At 47.6% G+C, this 22,411-nt stretch overlaps 1 protein-coding gene and 1 pseudogene across 1 annotated transcript; one reads left to right on the plus strand and one right to left on the minus strand.

The window, feature by feature from the left end:
- The first annotated feature begins 4,069 nt into the window (after positions 1-4,069).
- LOC144139409 (uncharacterized) lies at positions 4,070-4,474 on the plus strand. Its single transcript, XM_077671752.1, has 2 exons — positions 4,070-4,279; positions 4,328-4,474. The coding sequence occupies exons 1-2, from the start codon at positions 4,070-4,072 to the stop codon at positions 4,472-4,474; spliced, it is 357 nt and encodes a 118-aa protein (XP_077527878.1).
- Positions 4,475-6,396: 1,922 nt separating this feature from the next.
- LOC144139867 (uncharacterized) lies at positions 6,397-9,350 on the minus strand (annotated as a pseudogene).
- Positions 9,351-22,411: the final 13,061 nt, after the last annotated feature.

Here is a 22,411-nt window from a genome sequence, read left to right on the forward strand (position 1 = left end):
AGTAACGGTTTCTTGCAGTGGCTGAGAAAAATCCGCCCGTATTAAAAAGAACCCCGTACAAATATTTTCTGGCGTGGGCTGAGAGCAACACATGTGAAATTCTCACTGTGTTCCCTCCTCGCCCGTGAGTTACTTCATCATCGCACCCCGCTTGGGCCACCTACATTATGCAAGCGGCCGACGCGAGCTTTGTGGAAGCCATGTATTGGCAAGGGGTGTTCTGCGAAGGCCGCATTACCTTGGGTACACAAGCGACTGCCATAGAAATGCTTCAGCTTATAATTAATTTTTTATTTTATGAAGAATAATATCGATTACGGTCGAAACTGCGTACCATGTGTTATACAACTCTCAGAAGGCAGGTCAAATTATCTTTCGAGAGAATTACATTCGCTTTAAATGACAATATTTCAGCGCTACACGACAACACCGAAAGACGTTTCAGGTGAATGATATTCTTAAAAAGTCAAGGACGACGCAGTTGCCTTGAAGGAGAAACAAGTTCAATGGAGCGAACTTGTGCTCCCCTAACAGCTCAAAAGAATACAGAGGCGGCAAAGCAGCGGTCAAGAAAGTAACTTGCACAGGCGAGTGTCGTCGAATCGAATCTTTGTCTTTCGGCGCAAGTGTTTCTGGAACCATCGATTCACATCCAGAACATTGTAGATCACAGAAGATCATTCTGGGCTAGTAACGTTAAGGCGAAACAGTCTGCTTATCTGAATGTGATAGCCCGTGCGGAATACAAGTAAAGAATGTAAGACGCGATTCGTTTGGAACGCAGATAACACAGCCGGGTGTGGCTCGGCGGTAATAACAAAAAATAAATAAACAACCTTAAATAAACCTTATCTAGCGAAGCGAGTGTAGAAGTGTTGTTCGAGGAATTACATGGCATTAAATGGGATGTAATAGGGATTAGCGAGGTTAGCAGGGCAGGCGAGGCATTTACGGCGCTGAAAAATGAACACGTCCTATGTTACCGGAGTCTAGAGGACAGAAGAGAACTGGGAATAGGATTTCTAGTCAGTAAAAGCATACCTGCCAACATAGAAGAATACTATAGCTGTAACGAAAGGGCAGCAGGTCTTGTAATTAGGCTCAATAAGAGGTACAAGCCGAAGGTGGTGCTGGGCTACAAACCCACATCCAGCTACGACGACCAAGAAGTGGAACGCTTCTATGAAGATGTGGAATCGGCATTGGCTAAAGTAAAAACACAGTATACCGTAGTTATGGGGGACTTCAATGCTAAAGTAGGCAAGAATCAGGCTGGAGACAAGGCAGTTGGGAAATATGGTATGGGCTGTAGAAATAGCAGGGGGGACCTACTGGTTGAGTTTGCCGAACGGAATACCCTACGCATAATGAATACTTTCTTGTGTAAACGAGATAGTCGGAAGTGGACCAGCAGGAGCCGAAACGGGGAGCATAAAATTGAAATAGACTTCATATTATGCGAAAACCCTGGCGTCGTGCAGGATGTGGAAGTGCTCGAAAGGGTAAAGTGTAGTGACCACCGTATGGTCTGATCTCGAATTAGGCTAGATTTGAGGAGGGAACGCAACAAGCTAGTACAAAAGAAGCTGATAAATGAGCTAACAGTAAGACGTAAAGCAGAATTCAGGAACTCGCTGCAGAACCGATATTCAGCTCTCAACGATGAAGCCGAGCGTACGAAGAGGAAGCCAGCGAAAACATTACACTCATTATCACGGAGTTTGCAGTAGACGTAGGGGGCACAATGGCTAGACAGGATACTGGTAAACTTTCACAGGAGAGGAAAGATCTAATTATGAAACGGCAAACCATGACAATCTCTACTGAAGCTGATAGAATAGAACAAGCGGAGCTTTCGAAGTTAATCAATAAGCGTAAGACAGCTGACACACGGTAAATAATATGGAGAAGATCGAATACGCTGTAAAGAACGGAGGTAGCCTGAAAGCAGTGCAGAAGCGTCTTGGCACGGGGAAAATCAGATGTATGCACTTAAAGATAAGCAAAGCAATGTCGTCACAAATAGGGATAAAATAGTCACAGTGGCCTAGGAGTTCTCTAGGGACATGTACAGTAGCCGGGACATCCAGGATAAGGCCGAACGAGACCGTACTTCAGAGGAGATAGACATCACACCAGTAAAGACCGAAGAAGTAAGGAAGGCTTTAAAAGAAATGAAAGGGGGCAAAGCAACTGGTGAGGATCAGATAACAGCAGACCTTTTAAAGGATGGTGGAGAAATTGTACTTGAAAAACTGGCAAACCTGTATACGCAATGCCTAATGACCGCAAGTGTACCGGAATCTTGGAAGAACTCGAACATCATCTTAATCCATAAGAACGGTGACATGAAACAATTGAAAAATTATAGGCCGATCAGCTTACTGTCAGTCGTCTACAAGGTACTTACCAAGGTAATCGCTAACAAAATTTTTGAAACCTTAGATTTCAGTTAACCTAAAGAACAAGCAAGGTTCCGCAAAGGTTATTCAACAATGTACCATATTCACAGTATCAATCAGGTGATAAATAAGTGCGCGGAGTATACTGAACCCCTATATACAGGGTGTCCCAGGTATCATGCACCAAGTTTTAAAAAAAGAGTAATGGCGTAACTCGAAGAAAACCTAGTGGATAATGTTTTTAGTACTGTGAAGAAGCGGTGACAATTTTTTTCGTTAATGAGACTTAAATAATTATTTATAATTATAATCTAACTCGATAATTACTGTCCTAATCACTAAAGTGTCAATGAGGCGTTTGTAGGTATCGACGAGGGGCATCTAACTGCGGTATTTTCAGCGACGAAATAATTGCGTACTCATTTATTCTGACTGATAAAGAAAACCCGCGAAATATGAAAAATACCACGTGACGACGCATCCGCGCGCATTGTAAAGCAGCATCCCCAAATAAGCTGATTGAAAGCAACTGCTTCCGGTGTTACCCGCCCGAAACGACAGCGCAGATAAGGCACAAACTCGGTGGCGATTTCTTCTTTCTTTCTTTTGTTTATTTCATTCTGGCTAACTCAGAGGCAGCCTGTTTGAGGGCGTTGCTTTACGATGCGCGCGGACGCGCCGTCACGTGGTATTTTTCATATTTCGCGGGTTTTCTTTAACAGTCAGAATAAATGTGTACGTAATTAGTTCGTCGCTGGAAATACCGCAGTTAGATGCCCCTCGTGGGTACCTACAAGTGCCTCTTGCCACTTTAGTGATTAGGACAGTACTTCGCGAGTTAGATAATTATTACAAATATATATTAAGTCTCCTTAACGAAAAAAATGCTGTCCGCTTCACCACAGTACTGCAAACATTATCCACTAGGTTTTCTTCGAGTTACGCCATTACTGTTTTTTTTAATCTTGGTGCATGATAGCTGGGACACCCTAGCCTTCATAGATTATGAGAAAGCATTTGACTCTATCGAAACCCTAGCAGTCATTCAGGCAATACGGAAGCAGGGGGTAGATGAGCATTATGTAAGAATACTTCAGGATATCTACAATGGGTCCACAGCCTCCGTCATCCTCCATAAGGAGAGCAGTAAAATACCTATAAGGAAGGGTGTCAGACAAGGACACACAATCTCTCCAATGTTATTCACAGCATGTTTACAACAAGTATTCAGAACGTTGGATTGGGAACAGGTTGGAGTAAGGGTTAATAGAGAATACCTCAGTAACCTCAGTTTGCTGCTGACGTTGCTTTGCTAATGCTGTATTCGGGTGGTCGTTTTAGAGCGCTCTAGAGCACTCCGAAAAGCGACTCCGTGTTCGGGTGGTCGAAATCGAGCGCTCGACGTATGTTCGGTTGGTCGTCTCAGAGCGTCGTACTCTACTCCGTGCGCCTCCGACTGCTCCGACTCAGAAGTTGGAGTGCCACCGAAATCCGGAGGCGATTGGGTCACGTGACCCCGACCACCGCGGCTCGCCTTTGTGGCTCGCCCCGCTCGCCTGCCCAGTCGGTGGCGTTCGCTGAATCCTCCGTTTCTGTGCTGAGGCCTCGACAGCGGTTATTTGTGGGAGTGTTTCGACGATTTTGCTTCTTGTGCTATTCTCCGCATCATGTCGAAACGGAGACGCCTGTTGAGCGTAGGGGAGCCGTCTCCGCTACTTCTGCAGTTCGAAATCGACGCCGGGGAGGACAGCAGCTCAGACGACGATGACTCGCACGTTTCCGCTGCGAAGTTCGCCGAACTGTTCGCCGAACCACTTCCAGTATTCAAAGTGCAGGAATACGTTCGCAAGGTTGTGCACACCTATTCTGAAGAGAAGGTAAGCTGAAAATCAAATTAATGTGTCGAGGTCTAATGCTCATTGCAGTTTCGCAGGAATTTCCGCCTGCCTCGGAGAGCCTGCTACGACCTTATCAGGCAGTTCGAGAAGTCCCATTTCTTTCCCTTCGACCGGCACCACACAGGCACTCCCGCTAAGACTCCGGAAGAGCACATTCTTTCGTTTCTCTGGTAAGCCAGCTAAATCTTGCATATTACTAAGCTTGTGGCACAGTGTGGTGTTTCGCTTCCGGGCATTTCCTGTGCGGGTGAGAGTCACCCCGTCGTTAGTGTATTGTATTCTCGTTAATGGTCATCAAACGTCAAATATTGTTATGTTTGCACTGCTGCGCCAAGATGAAAACACGCAGGGCAAATACTGACTCTCAACTGTTTATTACCTGCCTTTCTAGCATACATAGAGTACATAAAAATAAAGCGAAATTGAAAGCACTAGTTGTATGCTACGAGTCCTTTGGCGTAGGTTATTAATAATTCAGGCTCTTAAAATGGGTTTTGTTGTGGAGAGTATAAACAATATGAAAGTCAGCACTTCGTTTGTGTGCTTTAAAGAATGTTGTACTGTTCAGGCTTGTTGGTTCATCGTATAACAATACCTCTAGAAAACATTCTTCTCAGAGTAGTAAGTCATCCCATTTTGGTCATTACGGCATACGGCAACTCACCATGGTATTTCTCGTCTGTAAGGCTGTCTAAATAAAAAAAATTCTGAAGCCCTATTGTTACCACGCAGTTAGGTCAATGCATGGCTTCGCAATCTGCCCGCATTGTCTTGCCATGTATGCATATGACGAACTAAACCTTTGCTTTATTGGTGGCAAAGGAAGGTTTTTAGAGTTTAAACTGTGGCAATTGTTTTTTTAGGTACGTGGTCAACAAGGCCTCAATCAAGGAGGTTGCCGTGCTGTTCAACATGGCGGACTCTACGCAGCTCACCGTCATTGACAGGGTGCTTGGGTTTCTGGTTGCCATTGCCCCAGAAGTCATTTACTTCGCACCTGACAAGGAGGCTCTGGCCAGGGATTTTAAGAAAGTGAGCAGTGGTTTCTCCTTTTTTTTCGCGATTTGGAATTTAAAGTATGATGCAAAAAATATATTCAGTAATAAAAATCAACACCAGTTGCAAAAAAAAAAGTATTTAACCAGTCATTAACACAATGAATACCTGACTATTGTAGCACACTTTCACCTATGTTCACCAGTGCACTCGCTGACTATGTGTTTTACCAAACAGTAATGGCCGTGTGAATGCCACGTATAAGCCTACACTTGCATACGTTTTCTCTTTGCAGCTTGCAGGATTTCCAAACGTCATTGGGTGCATTGACGGCACCTACATCCCCGTCCGCTGCCTGGTCAACAAAGTCAGGTCGACTTACATAAACAGGCACGACCAGGTGTCTATCACGATGCAGGGAGTTTGCAACTCAAACAGGAGATTTCAGGACGTTTTCACGGGCCCCCCCAGCAAAGTTCATGACGCAAGAGTCTTGAAGCTGTCGCCTGTGCAAGAGGATTTGCCTACGCTTTGCGAAATCAACAGGTCAGACCATATCCTCGGACCATATCCTCGGGGACGCTGCATACCCCATCCGGGACCACTTTCTTACACCTTACAAAAACTACGGTGACGCGACCGCAGAAAAAAACGCATACAACGACCGCCATACCTCGACAAGAGTCGTAATCGAGAATGCATTTGGCCTGCTTAAATAGAGGTTTCGGCAGCTCCGGTACGTGGAGCTCACAACAGTCGACAAGATTACAATATTCATAGTAGGCTGCGGTGTTCTTCACAATATTTGCCTGAACAGTGGGGACACAGATGTGGATGACCTGCTCACTGACGAAGAGAGAGAAGAAAGAAGGCAGGACTTGGCTCTGCACATAAGGGAGAACCGTGCGGAGCTGCAAGCAAACCGACAGCCACTGACAGAGCCTGAAAGCTCACTGCGACGCCTGGGGGAACTGAAAAGAAGTTGCCTGGCACAGCAGCTTCGCCACTGACGAGAGCAGGTAAAAACACCAGCCTGTAAAAACATACGCAACGACATCTTCGCAAAGTTTATTGCTCCTTTAATAAAGCAAAGAGTTTCTTTAGATGTCCTCGTCGCTCCTGGCAAGATCTCTCAGTGCCGCTATGTGTTGCTGATGGGCTTGAAGGAGCTCTTGGTGTCTCTCCTCGGGCCTTTTTTCTCGCTCTTCCTTCTGCTCGCGCTCTTCGTTTATTTTCCTCATTTCTTGGAAAAAGAATGCCATGTCCTGCATTCGGCCCGTGCTTGGTCGAGTTGCGCGATCTTTCTTCGCTCTTTTTGCCCGCGTGCCTTCTGTTTCCGGCAAACTGCTGCTCCCACTGGAGTCCCCTTCAGTCTCTGGAAATGACGGAAGAGGGCTCGGGTCAGCACTCCCCGAGCTGTCTGTTGTCTGAGCACTGGTGCTCGGTGAATCGACTGCTGCGGCCTTGTAGGACACTGTACCGACACCTCGGAGGACTTCTGGTTCGATACTGTCGTCCAGAGCCCTAATCTTTGCAAATTCTTCCTTGTAGGACACCCTGCAGCGACTTCGACCTGATGTTCTGTTATTTGTTACCTCAGTTTTTTTCTTCGTATGATCGTTTTCAAGCGCGAGTCGCATTGCTCGGCTGAGCGGCGTATCCCCAGAATCTGCCAGATTTCTTTGGCAACTTGCTAGTACATTGCCCGCTTTGTCCGAAATTTTTTTTAACGGGCCAACTTCGTTGCAGTACTGGGAGTACAGGGTTAGCAGCAGCCTTGTCTCGCCTTCCTCCCAGGGTGCTGTTCACACAGGAGATAGAGAAAGCCAGGATTAGAGTAAGACAGAGAACAATAGAGATATTTTCAAAATATCTTGCCTCTTACATGGTGGACAGCAGACCAGAGCAGCTGTTTTAACTACTGTAATGAGACGACACGTCCTGATTCATGATGATTCAGTACTAAAAAAATAAAAATATATTAAGCGAATTAGATAAGCAATAAATCAAAACAAAAAATGTGAGATGTTCCATTCCACCCTACATGGTGATTAATCACATGCAGCTGACAGATTTTAGTAACAGTAATTGTATATACTATAGAGCACTGCACGGGCTGCATTATTTTGTCTGCGTTTGTTTTCTTTTCTGCCTTGAATCATGGTTTTAAAACTTTTTATCCGAAACTTTGGCTCTGCTTTGAAAATTGGTCCCCGAAACTATGCACGGTTGTGACTACCGCCCATGCGAAAACTTGTGGGCGTCCGGCGTTCCTACGTTCGGCAAAAGAATGGGGATGTGCGGACCTTGAAGGCGGCAGCTGATGGCAACAAATCTTGTCTGCCTTGCCTTGGCATTTTTGGGTGACAGCTTGCTTTCCGAAGTGGAGGAACCGCTTCAGTAGGGTTTGGTTTCGCCCTCCACGGACCCGTAGCATCCCGACGACACTGCGACCACGCATGTACGCTGTGACTGACCCATTTATTTTGTTCGACGACGACTTCGAGCCAGGCTGCCACCACCGGGGGGGTTCCGGCAACCGTTCGAGACAAAGCGACGACGCGGGCCGCATGACCCTTTGTGGAACTTCTGTGAGGCGCACCCCGGCGACGCAATCTTTACGGCTCCCAGCCTCAGGGGATATGTGTTTGTGTTGTTTTGTGAATGACTGCTTCTCCCCGCGTCTCCTCTCTCGTGCCTATTTCACCAACCCCCATCCTGTACACAACAGTGTATTCGACGTGTGCAGTCAAAATAAAGAGCTGTACCCCCATTCTTCAGTCTCGCGCTTCTTATGGAGGCCCAGGCGCTTGGAATGCAGGGCCACGCATCGTGACCGAGGAGCCGCTTGCTACCACGGAGGTGGCAACAGTAGACAGTGCGAAGTCTATGTCGCCTTTGTTCTGTTTGTTTTATTTCAAAAAAGCAGAAATAAAATACAGTCATGTTGTATTGTGTGTCTGGAGTGCCCTCGTCTGGCCTGCACTCTCCCACTATGCGCGGGCCGGTCTCGGGCATTCCGGCCGGCCCGGGCCCGTGCAGTGCACTAATATACTAGACCCTGCTAAACCAGGATAATGCTAATTCTTCGGTGTACTTTTAATTCTGGCCTCTAGCCTTTGGCGCTGTGAATACAAATGTGACTAATTACTACCTATCTTCGAGTATAGCATCCATGAAATGTGCGTTGCAATCGTTGAGTTACAATATGACACATAGCTCTTTGGAGAGAGTCCATATTCGTTGTGAAGATCAATTAAATAAACAGGCGGCTTACCAGAGCATGTTGCGTTATAATCCGCAGTTTTGTCGCCGTCCGGAGCATAAGAGCTCGGTGGTGTGCCTGTAGGAGAGAATGCAAAAGTTACAGGAAGTTCAAATGACACAGCCATCGTGTAAGAAATGTAGCCGTCCTGAGCATTTTACATGGCGCATATTAGAGCAGCGAAGACGCCAAACACAATGAACGCGACGGCTCAAATAGTTTACAAGCTGTAGACTGCTTTGTTAGACTTGAGCACATGTGGGGTTAAAACACTGATCCTGTGAAACGTTGGCCTCCTTAACATTCGCCGTCACCGACTCCATTCGATTAAGAGCGCAATACAGCAGCTCGCGGAAACAACGACGAACGCGTAAAGAGAGCCCCAGTCTCGGCGGTCGTGTCCTAGCAGCAAAGGATCGGTACATCCCGCTCTCTTCCCATGTCATTTCGCCCACTGCGCTTGTTCCAGTATAAAAGTGTGGACTGACGAAACCTGCGAACTATAACTGTAACAGTTCATTTTACAGAGGCCGTATGTTATATTAACACGATTTCAGATAACTTGGCGGTATGCGGGTGCTCGCTTTTAGCTACGCGGTATTTTGACCGTTTTCCTTTATATTTTTAGATTAGCCTGGCCCTACGGTCACCCATCAAGCAAAAAAAAGCTGGGATTACGATTCAGAGCTCATGCTACAACTTACCTTCAATCATTGCGAATAACAGGCGCTCGGCTGATGTCGGGGAACTTTGGCTTTGAGCTGACGCGTCCAATACGGAGGCCGCCATTTGTTGAGACACCTTGGCCGGCCTGGCTGTTTACAGTTGCCGTTTTGGCCGCGCCGCGGCGCCACGGTCGCGTGCTACTCCAAGATCGGGTACGCGTTCGGTTGGGGAGCGGTGACTCTTGCTCAGATTGGGGGAAGCGGCGCATCGGCGTACTCCGAGTCGGAGTATCAGAACGATCACCCGAATACAGCATAAGTAACTCGGGAACGAATTGGAAAGCATGCTTTCCACACTGGACGAACAGAGTAGAACCGTGGGCCTGAAAATTGATATGCAGAAAACTAAAGTACTGATCAATAACCTCGGGACGGCACAGCGGTTTGAGATTGGTGGCGAGGTAGTGGAGGTGGTAAGCGAATATATCTTCTTAGTCAGAGTTGCGACCCCACATCCCAACCATGAGACAGAGATAATTATAAGGATAAGAATGGGGTGGGGTGCATATGGAAGAAATTCTGGGATAATGAATATCAGGCTACCATTGTCGCTAAAGAAGAAAGTTTATGACAGCTGCATCTTACCGGTACTTACCTACTTGGCACAAACGTGGAGGCTCACTAAGAGGGTTCAACTTAAAGTGACAACGACTCAGTGCGCAATAGAGTGGAAAATGACAGGTGTAACATTAAGGGGGAAGAAGAGAGCGGAGTGGGTCAGGGAGCAAACAGGTGTTAAAGACATATTAGTAGAGATTAAGAAAAAGAAATGGACGTGGGCAGGGCATGTAATGCGAAGGCAAGATAACCGCTGGTCATTAAGGGTAACAGAGTGGACCCCTAGAGAAGGTAAGCGTTGCAGGGGGCGGCTGAAAGTTAGATGCGCTGATGAGATCAAGAAGTTTGCGGGGATAAATTTGTCACAGTTGGCACAGGACCGGGGTAATTGGACAATGATGGGAGATTCCATTGCCCTGCTGTGGGCGTAGATAGGGTGATGATCATGATGATGATGAAATAAACAAACCCATACATGGTTCGCGGCATTACCCCAATCGCATTGCATCGACCCAATGCTAAAATAAAGGCAGTCCGAACGAACAACAAAAAAAGTCCGTCATCTTGCATAGTAAGGTTTCAAGCGAACTACGTGGACGACTTCGGGCTGCGTGCGTCGTCGTGATGCTCCGGAATAACCACCGGGGATCACCTCGTAGGTAACTTACCCCCACACGTCGTAGAATCTTGTAGGGTCCCAAATACCGTCGCAAAAGCGTCTCACTTAGTGCACGTCGACGGATGGGAGTCCAAACCCACACGCGATCCCCAGACTGGTACTCGGCGTCTCGGCGTCGGAGGTTGTAGCGCCCGGCATCCACTGGCTGCTGGTTCGTTGTACGAACTCGAGCCAGCTGGCGGGCCTCCTCTGCACGCTGAAGGTATCCTTGGACGTCAGCGTTGAGGTCGTCGTCTTCGACGTGCGGAAACATGGCGTCGAGCATCGTAGTCGGCCGTTTTCTATACACAAGCTCGAACGGCGTCATCTGCGTAGTTTCCTAGATAGCCGTGTTGTACGCAAAGGTCACATACAGTAGCACTTCGTCCCAAGTCTTATGTTCAACGTCGCAGTACACTGACAGCATATCCGCGATTATCTTGTTCAGGCCTTCCGTTAGTCGGTTCGTTTGGGCGTGGTACGCCGTCGTTCTTCGGTGATCTGTGTTGCTGTAGCGTAATACCCCTTCCATCACCTCCGCAGTAAAGGCCGTTCTGTGGTCCGTGAGTAGGACTTCCGGGGCTCCACGTCGCAGCACAACTTGGCTCATGAAGAACTTTGCGACTTCTTGTGCAGTCCCCTTCGGAAGAGCGGCGGTCTCTGCGTAGTGCGTCATGTAGTCTGTCGCTACAACAATCCACTTGTTCTCGGATCCGGATGTAAAGAACGGGGCCAAAAAGTCCATTACAAATTGTTGGAAGGCCTTAGATGGGACGCCGATCGGCTGCAGAAGTCCGGCTGGTCTCGTCGGTGGCGTTCTTTTTCGCTGGCAGTCACGGCAGCTCCAGACGTAGTGGGTGACGTCGGATGCAAAACGAGGCCAGTAGTACTTCATCTTGGTTTTCCCAATTGTGCGAGCTGTGCCGAGGTTTCGGGAAGACGGGTCGTTGTGGCACGCTTCCAAATGTTTGCACAAAGGTCAGCCGGAATGACAAGAAGATAATTCTCTCTTGTTCTGGGGCTGAAATTCTTCTTCACGAGGACGGAGTTTTTCAGGCTGAATTCAGGTAAGTTGCGTTTGAAGGCCCTGGGCACGTCGACATTGCATCCTTGGCGGTAGTCGATCATGACGCGTCGATCGGTGTCGGCACGCTGCTGAGCGGCCAGGTCGCTCTCAGTCACGACACCAAAGAACGCACTGTCTTAATCGGAGTCTTGTGGTGGTGGATCGATGGGGGCACAGGACAGGCAGTCGGCGTCGGAGTGTTTCCTCCTGGATTTACAGACTACTGTAACGTCGAAGTCTTGCGGCCGCAAGCTGCAACTACCATGACGACCATAAGGGTCCTTCAAAATGGCGAGAGAACACAGCGCATGGTGGTTTGCCACAACCTCGAATGGTCTTCCATGCACGTATGGGGGAAATTTTAAAATGGCTCGTATAATCGCGAGACACTCTTTCTCAGAGCCTGAGTAGTTTTTTTCTTCCTTGAACCGACTGCGGCTGGCATAGGCGATTACTTTCTCGCACCCGCTTTGCTTTTGTGCGAGGACGGCACCCAAGCCTATATCACTGGCGTCCGTGTGAATTTCTGTTTCGGCGTTTTCGTCGAAATTCGCGAGCAAAGGTTGGCTTTGCAGGCATTGTTGTAGCTCGCAGAAGGCTGTTTCTTGGGCATTTTCCCAGCTGAAAGGGATGCTATCTTTCGTGAAGCGGGTGAGTGGCTCTGCATTGCGGGCGAAGTTTGCGACGAAGCGCCGGTAGTATGCGCATAATCCGAGAAATCTCCGCACGCCCTTCTTATCTTTCGGTCTTGAGAAATTCGCTATAGGGAGAGATTTTGTCGGATCAGGCTGGACTCTCGCTGCGTTGACTACTAGGCCCAAAAACAAGAGTTCCTCGAACGCGAAGCGGCACTTTTTGAGGCTTCAGTGTTAACCTGACGTACGGATGGCCTCGAGTAGAGACTGCAACCTTGCAAGGTGTTCGTCGGAAGTCCGGCAGAATACCACAACATCATCGAGGTATACGAGGAAGGTGTGCCACTTCAGGCCAGCTTGCACCGTGTCCATGGCTTGTTGAAGCGTTGCTGGCGCCGTGCACAACCCGAACGTCATCATTTTGAAATCGTATAGGCCGTCTGGGGTTATAAATGCAGTATTCTCTCTGTCTCTTTTGTTTAATTCAATTTGCCAGTAGCCGGTCTTCAGATCCAGCGATGAGAAATACTTCGCTTGGAAGAGGTGGTCGAGGGCGTCGTCGATTCGGGGGAGGGGGCACATGTCCTTTTTGGTGATTTTGTTCAGTCGCCGGTAGTCAACGAAAAACCTAATGGGCCGTCTTTTTTCTTCACGAGTACGACCGGCGCAGCCAAGCGGCTTTTCGATGGCTGTATAAAGTCGTCGCGGAGCATGTCGTCGACTTGAGTACGGATGGGTTCAGGCTCGTGTAAAGAGACGCGTTACGGTGACTGTCGTGTAGGTCGGGCTCTATCTTGGGTTATTATTTGGTGCTTCGCTAGAGGGGTCTCACGTAGTTTTGAGTTCGACGAAAAACACTCTCTGTAGCGATGCAGTAAATCCAATAATTTCTTCCGTTTTTCTTGCGGTAACGCCGGATTAACATAGAAGGGATTCGGAAGCTTTAGGGTATCTTCGGGTGTGCGTTCAAAGTCGGCAACTGCGATCACGTCACTTGCTTCTTGCGTTTCATCGAGGAACGCAATGGCAGTGCCCCTCTTTAAATGCTGGTATTTGTAGCTGAAATTAGTGACCAAAACTTGGGATTGGCGTTGCGTAAAGCTGGCAATTCCTCTTGCAACGAAGACACCGCGGCCGAGGAGCAAGCTTTGGTCACTCTCTATGATAGCGTCGACGTCAGCAACAGCATCTTCATAGTAGACGGTGATCATCAAGCTTGCGCCGGGTGGCAGTCTGACATGATCATCGCAAACCCTTAAAGCAGCACGGTGTTCAGGGTTCGGTTCCGGTGTCATGGAGTGATCGGAGGACAAAGTTATGAACTTGGTCTGTAGATCAATTATTGCACCTTTGTCCATCAAAAAGTGCATTCCAAGAAATACGCCGCTGGAGCAGCTTGGCAAAATGACGAACGCCGGATGAAACATTCTGCCGTCTACGGTGACGCGCGATGTGCAATTCCACTTGGCGTCAAGAGGTGGCCTCCTGCTGTGCGAATGTGCGGACCATCCCATCTGCTCATAACATTCTTCAGCTTAGACGCAGAAGGTCCGCTCATGACTGAGTGGTCGGCTCCCGTGTCTATGAGGGCGACTACTATTTGGCTGTCGTCGGAGTAGGGAGTCACGTCACGGTTAGATTGGGCGGTCGGGGTCGGGGCATGCCGTGAATCACGGACTTCAGCGACTCGCTGCGTCGTTGGAGGATTTTCATTTTTCCGCCATTGTGCAATGTTACCTCCCAAAGTTGCTGCTTTTAGTTTCCCCTGCGTGGGCTGGGGGACCTTCAACGTGAGAAGTCAGCAGTGCTGCCGCGGTTCGGTGACTAATACTGGTAGGGTGACGGTGAACGGTTGAAGCGGGCTGGTAATTGGTTGGTGTTGGAGAGGTATTCTTTGATCTCAGCAGGGTGCTGGAAGTATCGGGGGCGTGGGGCGACGACGGAGAACCCTTGCAAACCGAGCCTCTTATAGAGACAGCGACGGTAGATGTGGTCGGCCTCTCTGCAGTGGTAGCAAAGCGGGCGATTATCAGGCGTTCGCCACACGTCGGTCTTCCTTGGCGTTTGGTATTGGTCTACAGGGCATCGGGCGGACGGCATAACACGGCGGTATGGCTCGGCCTCTTGATGGCGGGTTGTAGCAGGGCGGGGTGGACGAAGAACTGCGGAGTAGGTCATCGCTTGGGGCTGACGGGGTGCTTCTGTAGACGTAGAAGTCCCCAGTGCTTGTTCAACCTCTTCTCGGATGACGGCAGTCAGGGAAACCACTTGAGCTTGCGGCGTCGTTGAAAAAAGCATCTGAAGCTCCTTCTTGACCACGGCTCGGATGGTCTCGCGCACTGTATCGGAGCTTACCGTTGCGGCACCGATGGTCTCCGAGAACAGTGCGTTTCAGGGCGGTCGTACTACCTCCTTCGAATTTCTAGCGTCTTCTTTATCGCGGCCGCCTCTGACTCGAATTCTGCAACCGTCTTCGGCGGGTTACGGACAAGACAAGCAAAAATCTCTTGCTTCACTACTCGCATTAGAAACTTGAGCTTCTTTTCTTCGGTCATCTCGGGGTCCGCACGGTGAAAAAGTCGCTTCATCTCCTCAACGAAGATCAGCACCCCTTCGTTGGGGTGCTGCGTTCAAGTTTCAAACAAAAGCGCAGCTAGCTCTTTTCTAACCACGGTAGTGAAGGTCTTAAAGAACCGCCTTTTGAATTGAGTCCAGTCGATCAAAGAGCTCTCATGGTTCTCTAACCAAGTTCGAGCAGCATCTTCTAAGTAAAAGAAGACATGCCGGAACGTTTCTTTGTCGTCCCACCTGTTGAAGACGCGGACGCGCTCAGGCTTCCCCAACCATTCTTCGGTGTTTTCAGTGGGTGCTCCCCGAAACGATGGCGGTTCTCGGGGCTGCTGCAGGACGATTGGTGACGTTGTGTTTGCACCATGATATTGGTTGCAGCGTTCCTTCTCTTGGGCCCTTCTGGCAAAACACCAAACTCGGGTAGCAATCCTTGCAGTCGGCGGCTTTCTCTGGTTGGACTGGCTTCGCGGCTTCCAGATGTCGTAGAGAGCATCAATGCTTAGTACCCCGCGCCTCCACCAGATGTCACGATGCCAAAGACGACGCAGTTGTGTTGAAGGAGAAACAAGTTTTTTGGGGCGAACGTTTGCTCCCCTAACAACTGAAAAGAATACAGAGGTGGCAAAGCAGCGGTCAACATTGTGACTTGCACAGGTGAGTGTCGTCGAATAGAATCCCACGACGTCTGCTCTGCAGGCTTTTATGTTTCCACGCAAGTGTTTCTGGAAGCATCGATTCACATCCAGAACATTGTAGATCACAGAAGATTATTCTGGGTTAGTGACGTTAGGGCAAAACAGTCTGCTTATCTGAATCTAATAGCCCGTGCCCAATAAAAGTAAAGCATGTAAGACGCGCTTCGTTTCAAACACAGATAACACAGCCGGGCGTGGTCCGGAAGTAAAAACAAACAATAAATAAACAAACCCATACATGGTTCGCGGCAACATCTAGCGGCGAACCGAGGTTCGGGAGCTCCATCAACGGCGAATTGAGTGACCTCGACAGCAATGGCGCAATAACAGTGAAGAAAATTTGCTAATACACCAAAAAATATGGTATCTAAAAACTGCCTGCAAACATATTTCCCGTTCATATTGTTTTTAAAACAAACAAAGGTACACAAGTACTAGGTAAAGAGAAAATCGCGTCCATAATGCGCGCTCCTCCCTAATACGGATTTTTGGCGGACTTGTGTCGGCTTGTGATGTCTACTGATGTCCTAAACTAAATCACCTAAAATAGTTATTTTTCTAATTTTATTTAAAAATATTTTTTGTAATCTTTTCAAAAAATAGTTTGTATGAAAACCTTCTAGATCGAGACCTTAATTTGATCTCTCCCATGCCCCAATGGCATCACAATCAGATTTAACCAAGTAATGCTCAAGTGACTATCACATGAGTATAACTAGGAAGGAATTTTTAATTTCAGCCTACGTGATTGCCATAAATGAGAAGTTTATTTGATACCCCACAAGCCCTAGTGGCACCACTTACACTTTAAACCGAATCCATGACTCACGTGACTATCTCTTGACTATATCCAGGAAGCGATTTTTCATTTATCCCACGTGATTCCCCTCATTGAGATCATTATTCGATACCCCATAAGCCTAGTCGCACCACTTTGACTTTTAACCGAATTCGTGACTCACGTGACTATCTCATCACTATAACCAGAACCAATTTTTAATTTCTTTTACGTGATTCCCCTAGTAGAAGGTTTAATTTAATACTTCACAAGCCCTGGTGGCACCACTTTAACTTTTAACCTAACGTATGACTCACAAGACTACTTAATCACTGTAACGAGGACGCAAGATTTATATTTGCCCCACGTGATCCCCTAATTGAGAGCTTTAATTTGATGCCCCAATACCATTAGTGGCATCATTTTGACTTTTGACCGAATCCATGACTCACTTGACTATCTCATTACTATTACGAGGATGCAGCTTGTAATTTGTCCCGCATGATTCCCCTCCTCGAGACCTTTAATTTCCTACCCCACAAGCACTAGTGGTATCCCTTTGACTTTTAACCGAATCCACAACTCATGCGACTGTCTCATGACTATAACCAGGAAGCGATTTTTAATTTATCCCACGTGATCCCCCCCTTCGAGATCTTTTATTTGATACCTCGTAGGCCCTAGTGGTACCACTTTGACTTTTAACCCAATTCGTGACTCACGAGAGTATCTCATGAGTATAACCAGTGAGCAATTTTTTAGTTGCCCCACGTGCTTCCCCTCATCGAGACCTTTAATTTGATATCTCACAAGCCCTAGTAGCACCCCTTTGACTTTTAACCGAATCTGAGTAACGTGACTATCTCATGATTATAACGGGGAAGCGATTTTTAATGTGTTCCACATGATTCCCCTCATCGAGACCTTTACCTTGATACCTCAGAAGCCCTACTGGAATCACTTTTACTGCTAACCCAATCTATTACTCATGTATCTCATGACTGTAGCCAGGAAGCAATTTTTAATTTCTCCCACGTGATTCTCCTCATCGAGACTATTATTTTGATACCTTACAAGCCCTAGTGGCCCCACTTTGAGTTTGAAACCAATATGTGTCTCACGTGACTATCATGATTATAACCAGGAAGCGATTTTTAATTTGCCCCCTTGATTCCCCTAATTGAGACCTTTAGTTTGATAGCTCACAAGCCCTAGTGGCACGACTTTGACTTTTAACCCAATTAGTGACTCACGTGACTATCTCATGACTATAACTAGAAAGCAATTTTTATTTTGTCGCACTTGATTTCCCTAATTGAGACATTTAGGTTGATACCACAAGTCCTAGTGGCATTACTTTTACTAATAACCCAATCAATGAATAATGAATAAAAAATAGGTAACAGGAATAAGGTAGATAATAAAATGAACAAGCGTCGCCCTTGCCTAATTTCTGACAAAAAAAATGTGTGTTTCAAATGACTAACATTCTCAGGGTAACGAGCGGTTGCACTTTAAAAGAACACGGAAACACGCGTGCTCCACATTCAAACGTCAGGGCAGTTCCACACCATTTTTGCGAATTTCTTCTGGTGGTGGCGCCGTTAAAAAGGCGCAAAACAGTGCCTAGCCTGAGGAATAATATCAATTGCCCAAAACGAGTACTCACCCAACCGGGTCCAAACTTATGTCCTGTCCTTTTTGTAGACAGTGGCTAGAAGGAGAGTTACTTTAGAGAAATCCTGAATAAATCATAACATCGCAGGCGTTTCAAGAAACGCGAAGGTGGGCATTCAGGAACTGCAGCGGAAGTGTCAGTGTTTTGACGAATGCTGTATTTTGTAACAAGAACACGCATTACTGCACTAAAGCGACAATTTTTAGAATTCCTTTTGAAATTTAAACCTGCATGTGAGATGCGGTCATGAATGCCAATGTTCTGGTTATAGCACATACATGCTTCCCTTTTCAGTCCTCGAGGGATCGTGTTGAATAATCGCTCAAATGTCGCAGGACGGTTGTATAACTCAAATTGCTTTATGCTGATTTGGAAAGGGTCATCTTGTGCAACAAAGGTTGTCTTTTCCTTTTCCAATGGCTACATCAGCATTTGCAATACCTGGACCTTAAATATACGTAACAGAAGAATAATCATGAAAGAAGCAGTCAATCTTTTTTTTATATACGGGAAAGAAAGAAGACCTTCTTTGTGTTGGCTTTCATTCTGTGATAGTTCACGCAAAATCTCAATAATTATCCTTCTTTCGTTCTAAGATTACGGCAGCAGCTAATGGGTGAGACGACTCTTCATTAACGAAGGTTGTTAATTGATGATTTTCCGTTCAGTCACCGATACCATATAAAATTCCGGACAGATCGGTGCCGCGTCAGAGTGTTGATGTTAGATCGCTTGCGATAGGCAGGAGTAGTTTGGCGATGTCCCTTTTGTTCGAAGTCAAATACCGCTGAATACACGTTTCGGATGCCTGCCAGAGCCATTTCTTCTGCTAAACAGAGCGATTTGTTTATCATCGTGGGGAAGCTCGCAATATAGCCGGAGCTTCGTGCTGGCAATGTTATCACCGTTACTAAGTGCGTCGATCGTGACGGCTGGAGTTTATTGAACTTCGCAAGCTTTAGATCAGTTGGCAGGATCACCGGCTCAGCAGACCTATTCACTGTTTACACTTGGCTGGGGCTATGAATTACATGAACAAACGCAAAGCGCCGCAAAACGTTTTCTTCAGCGCGTTGTTGCGTTCGGCTTCGATCAGGGCGCGATTGCTAGCACATGCATGTCCTCGGTGACCTAAAGCACCTCTTAGACTTTGTCGCGCTCGTGAAAGAAGCTCGCCGGATCCGTAGTCTAGCGTTACCCCGTATGCGCACGCAAAGTCGATGCCAAGGATGACATCGTCGGTTGCGTGTTCACCGCCGTGAACTCACGTTAAAATGCTTGAGCCGGGGGTAACGGTTGCTGAGCCCCAAACTAGAAGTATTGTTTTGCCCGCAATGCCACGGAAAACCAGAGTACGTTCGCAAGGGATAACCACTTTGCATCCGAACAAATCTTTTAAAGAAAGTTTCATTACGAAGCAGCGCCTTCAGCAAGTATTAACGCAATAGATTTGACGTCCAATCACCATTCACTTTCTTGGTTGACATTGTTACCGGCAGGTTTATTCGTGAAGGTGTTAACGTTGCGACCTTACACCCAACAACCGCACCAGCTAGTTTCCCAGCCATCGGGAAGTAAAAGGCCGACGCAGTAATGCGGAGCGAGTTTGGCGCAAAGGCTGTGGGACAAGCCCCGGTGGGATACTGGTGCGCTGTGGCGCATCGCAGTCGCCTGTGCTGGCTGCTGAAGTGGTTCAGAAGGGTAATAGTGCATTGTGTTCTGCCAACCAATCGCGCATCGCGGGAGTGAGTATTTGAAGTCGTCGTTGCCAGCGCCCCTGGCAAAATTGGTAAATATGCCAAGACAGACTGCATTTTTAGCAACTCCGGACCATGGTTTCCGCTCGGTGCGTGCCGGAGTTGGGGATGACCACGTCATGTCGTCGGTAGTAGCCTCTGCGTCTCCGACGGGGCATCTCGTCGTATTGTCACGAGACACATAGGCGAGCAATGCCCCGTACTACCATGGCTCAAGCCAGGAGAGACATAGGACGACGGTGAAATGGTTGTGCCATTGCGCGTGCTATTATATGCCCGCCATGTGAATACTGTAAACATATCGTTCACCATTATTCCTAATCGTTCGGGGCATCTTTCCTACCGCCACCTTACATCTTTGTGGAGTGTGCGAGTACATTATGCCCATCACGGCCACAGAATCACCCCACCTCCGACAGGACGCAATTTGCCATAGTACGTCTCCCCTCTCGGGCAAACCCCTGCCCCGTCGCGACCAGAGTTCGACCCCTTCCCCCGCTAAGTGCCCCCAGCCCGTGAGACACCGATCAAGTTCTGCCGTGATCAGCCGCGAGGAAACAAACCGCGAATGTGTCCCCAGCTCTCTCTTCCGACGTGGCTCCAACAATCTTCGAAACTGAGTCGCCGCGAAAGACATCGGTCACATCATTGCCACCCGTAGTGGCAAGCAATTTATGACTGTATATCTCCATCGAATTGCCCATGGCCATTGCAATTATCACCTCGTTGCGAAGCTTCGACCCGGATGGTCGTCGTCGACCGGGGGTTGATGTCACAGGACACATAGGCGGGAAAAGCTTCCTACTGCCATCGCTCAAGACAGTTGACGACGAGGACGACGAAGACGTGGTTGTTCACTTGCGCGTGCCGTCTTTTGCCCGCCACATTTTTACTTTTAACAGATCGTTCAATATTCCTCTCCGTGGTTTGTATCAACCGTCCTGCCGCGGCGTTACATTGTTGAAAGTAAATACGCCAAGTCGGGGGCTGAAAAGAAAAAGCGGCACACATATCGGTTTGGTATTGGCTGAGATGCTTCCTATAGCTCGGCCGAACTCACGATGCAATAGGCTCAGCAGAAAGCGCGTGCTGTAGGGTGCATTGGAAATTGACAAGATCGGGATTGGTGTACGGACTGGGCTTTGGTGGTTTCGTGCCTGCGTCCAGAACTCTTCTTCAATCTTTGCCCGGAATATTTGTCGAAGAAACATGGCGATGTCTTGAGTAGCGCTGATATCCACGGTGGCCATGGAAGTGACGTTTTAAAGGGGGTTAAAATTGGGTCTAGTGCGTAGTCTTGAGTGCTTCAAATGCGTGGTAGTGGCCTGCCACGCCAATGACTGGGGAAGCTCTTCCTTGGTAACAATGAAACTGTACTCGCCTTCAGCAAAGCCTTTGAGCTCCTGTCCAACTCTGTCCTGGTCTGGAATTTTGGCAGACGATGCGGCACATCTTTAAAACTTCTTCGATATATTCGGTCACGTTTGGCCTGAAATATGTGCTTCTCGACGAAGAGTTTGTTCGGTGTCTTTCTTTTAAGCAATCGGGTCACCAAAACATTTGTTTATTTCACCGACGAACTGCCCCCAGGTGGATAGTGCCGCTTTGTGATTTTTGTACCCCAACCTTGCCGAGCCAATCAATCAAAACTAAACATTGGCTTACTGCAACACCCGGTCCCAAACGTTATATACGCTCACACGCTGGCAGTTATTCAGCCACTCTTCCACTTTTTTAAGCATTACCAAAAACCATGCGTGGTTCGCGCTTGGGAGGACACACGCTAAAGAGTCGGCGGCAGTGGCATCCTTTATCTCGTCTGCCATTTTCTCGAGGGCTAGACCTTGCGAACCGATGGTGGTTGGTTCGCGGAGACGCCTTTTGATACGCCAGTTGCGCCGATCTTAAGGTCTGTTTAGGATTAAGATCGAACGTATGCAGCGCGCTCCACCAAATGTTACCGATGTAACAGTTGCGATGGGTTTACTTGTAATAGTATATGAAGTCCGGATATGGTGGCTTCAGGACTAAAACCAGTAATGGTGGTGGTGGTGCCAAAAGATATGGCTCATACCCAGTCAGGGGGATTGGCCAGGAATGGGGCGCTCACAGAAAGAAATTACAAAGTAATTAAAGAAACACATTTAGGAAATAAATATACAGAAAAACAAATTGATCAAACATGAGATGTAGCATCAGCAAGTGTTAAAACCAACAAAATAAAATAAAAAAATAAAGGAAAGAAAACATGAAAAGTATGTAGAGAAATAAAATAGAAAGGAAGCTGGTGAAGGAGAGGCAGTGGGCGGGAAGGCACTGATACCAGTGATCGTGGCGAACGCGCTTCTACTTCCTCTACCACAACCACCCCACCCGCCCTTCTTATGTATCCTTCCACCTCTAGGTGGTGGCGGCCTCCACTTTATAAATACTCAATAGTATGATGGGACCCTGTTAATTATTGTAGTACGGAAAATTGGGGAGCCGATAAAAGCGTGCGGCATAACCAAGAAACACTATCCGAAAATTGGTGCTCCATGTTTTCGTCACATTCTCATGATGGTAGACGAAACTTACACTGTGAGTACTGCACCATGAAAGGACACACGACCTGAGAACTTTGGGCAGATACAAGAACGAAAATCCATGTGGGTGTGTGCATGTTTTTTTATACGGAGTGAAACTTGGACCAACACGCATCGTACACTCACACTTCATAAACAAGCACA

Source organism: Haemaphysalis longicornis, unplaced genomic scaffold (assembly GCF_048455015.1).
Source record: "Haemaphysalis longicornis isolate Haplotype H1 unplaced genomic scaffold, Haemaphysalis longicornis Haplotype H1 scaffold_5, whole genome shotgun sequence".
In the NCBI taxonomy this organism is placed as follows: domain Eukaryota; kingdom Metazoa; phylum Arthropoda; class Arachnida; order Ixodida; family Ixodidae; genus Haemaphysalis; species Haemaphysalis longicornis.

Excerpts from the sequence above, each read along its gene's own strand:
- LOC144139409 (XM_077671752.1), top strand. The coding sequence starts at position 4,070 with ATGTCGAAACGGAGACGCCTGTTGAGCGTAGGGGAGCCGTCTCCGCTA. Across the intron at positions 4,280-4,327 it reads ACACCTATTCTGAAGAGAAG|TTTCGCAGGAATTTCCGCCT; the intron begins GTAAGCTGAAAA and ends TGCTCATTGCAG.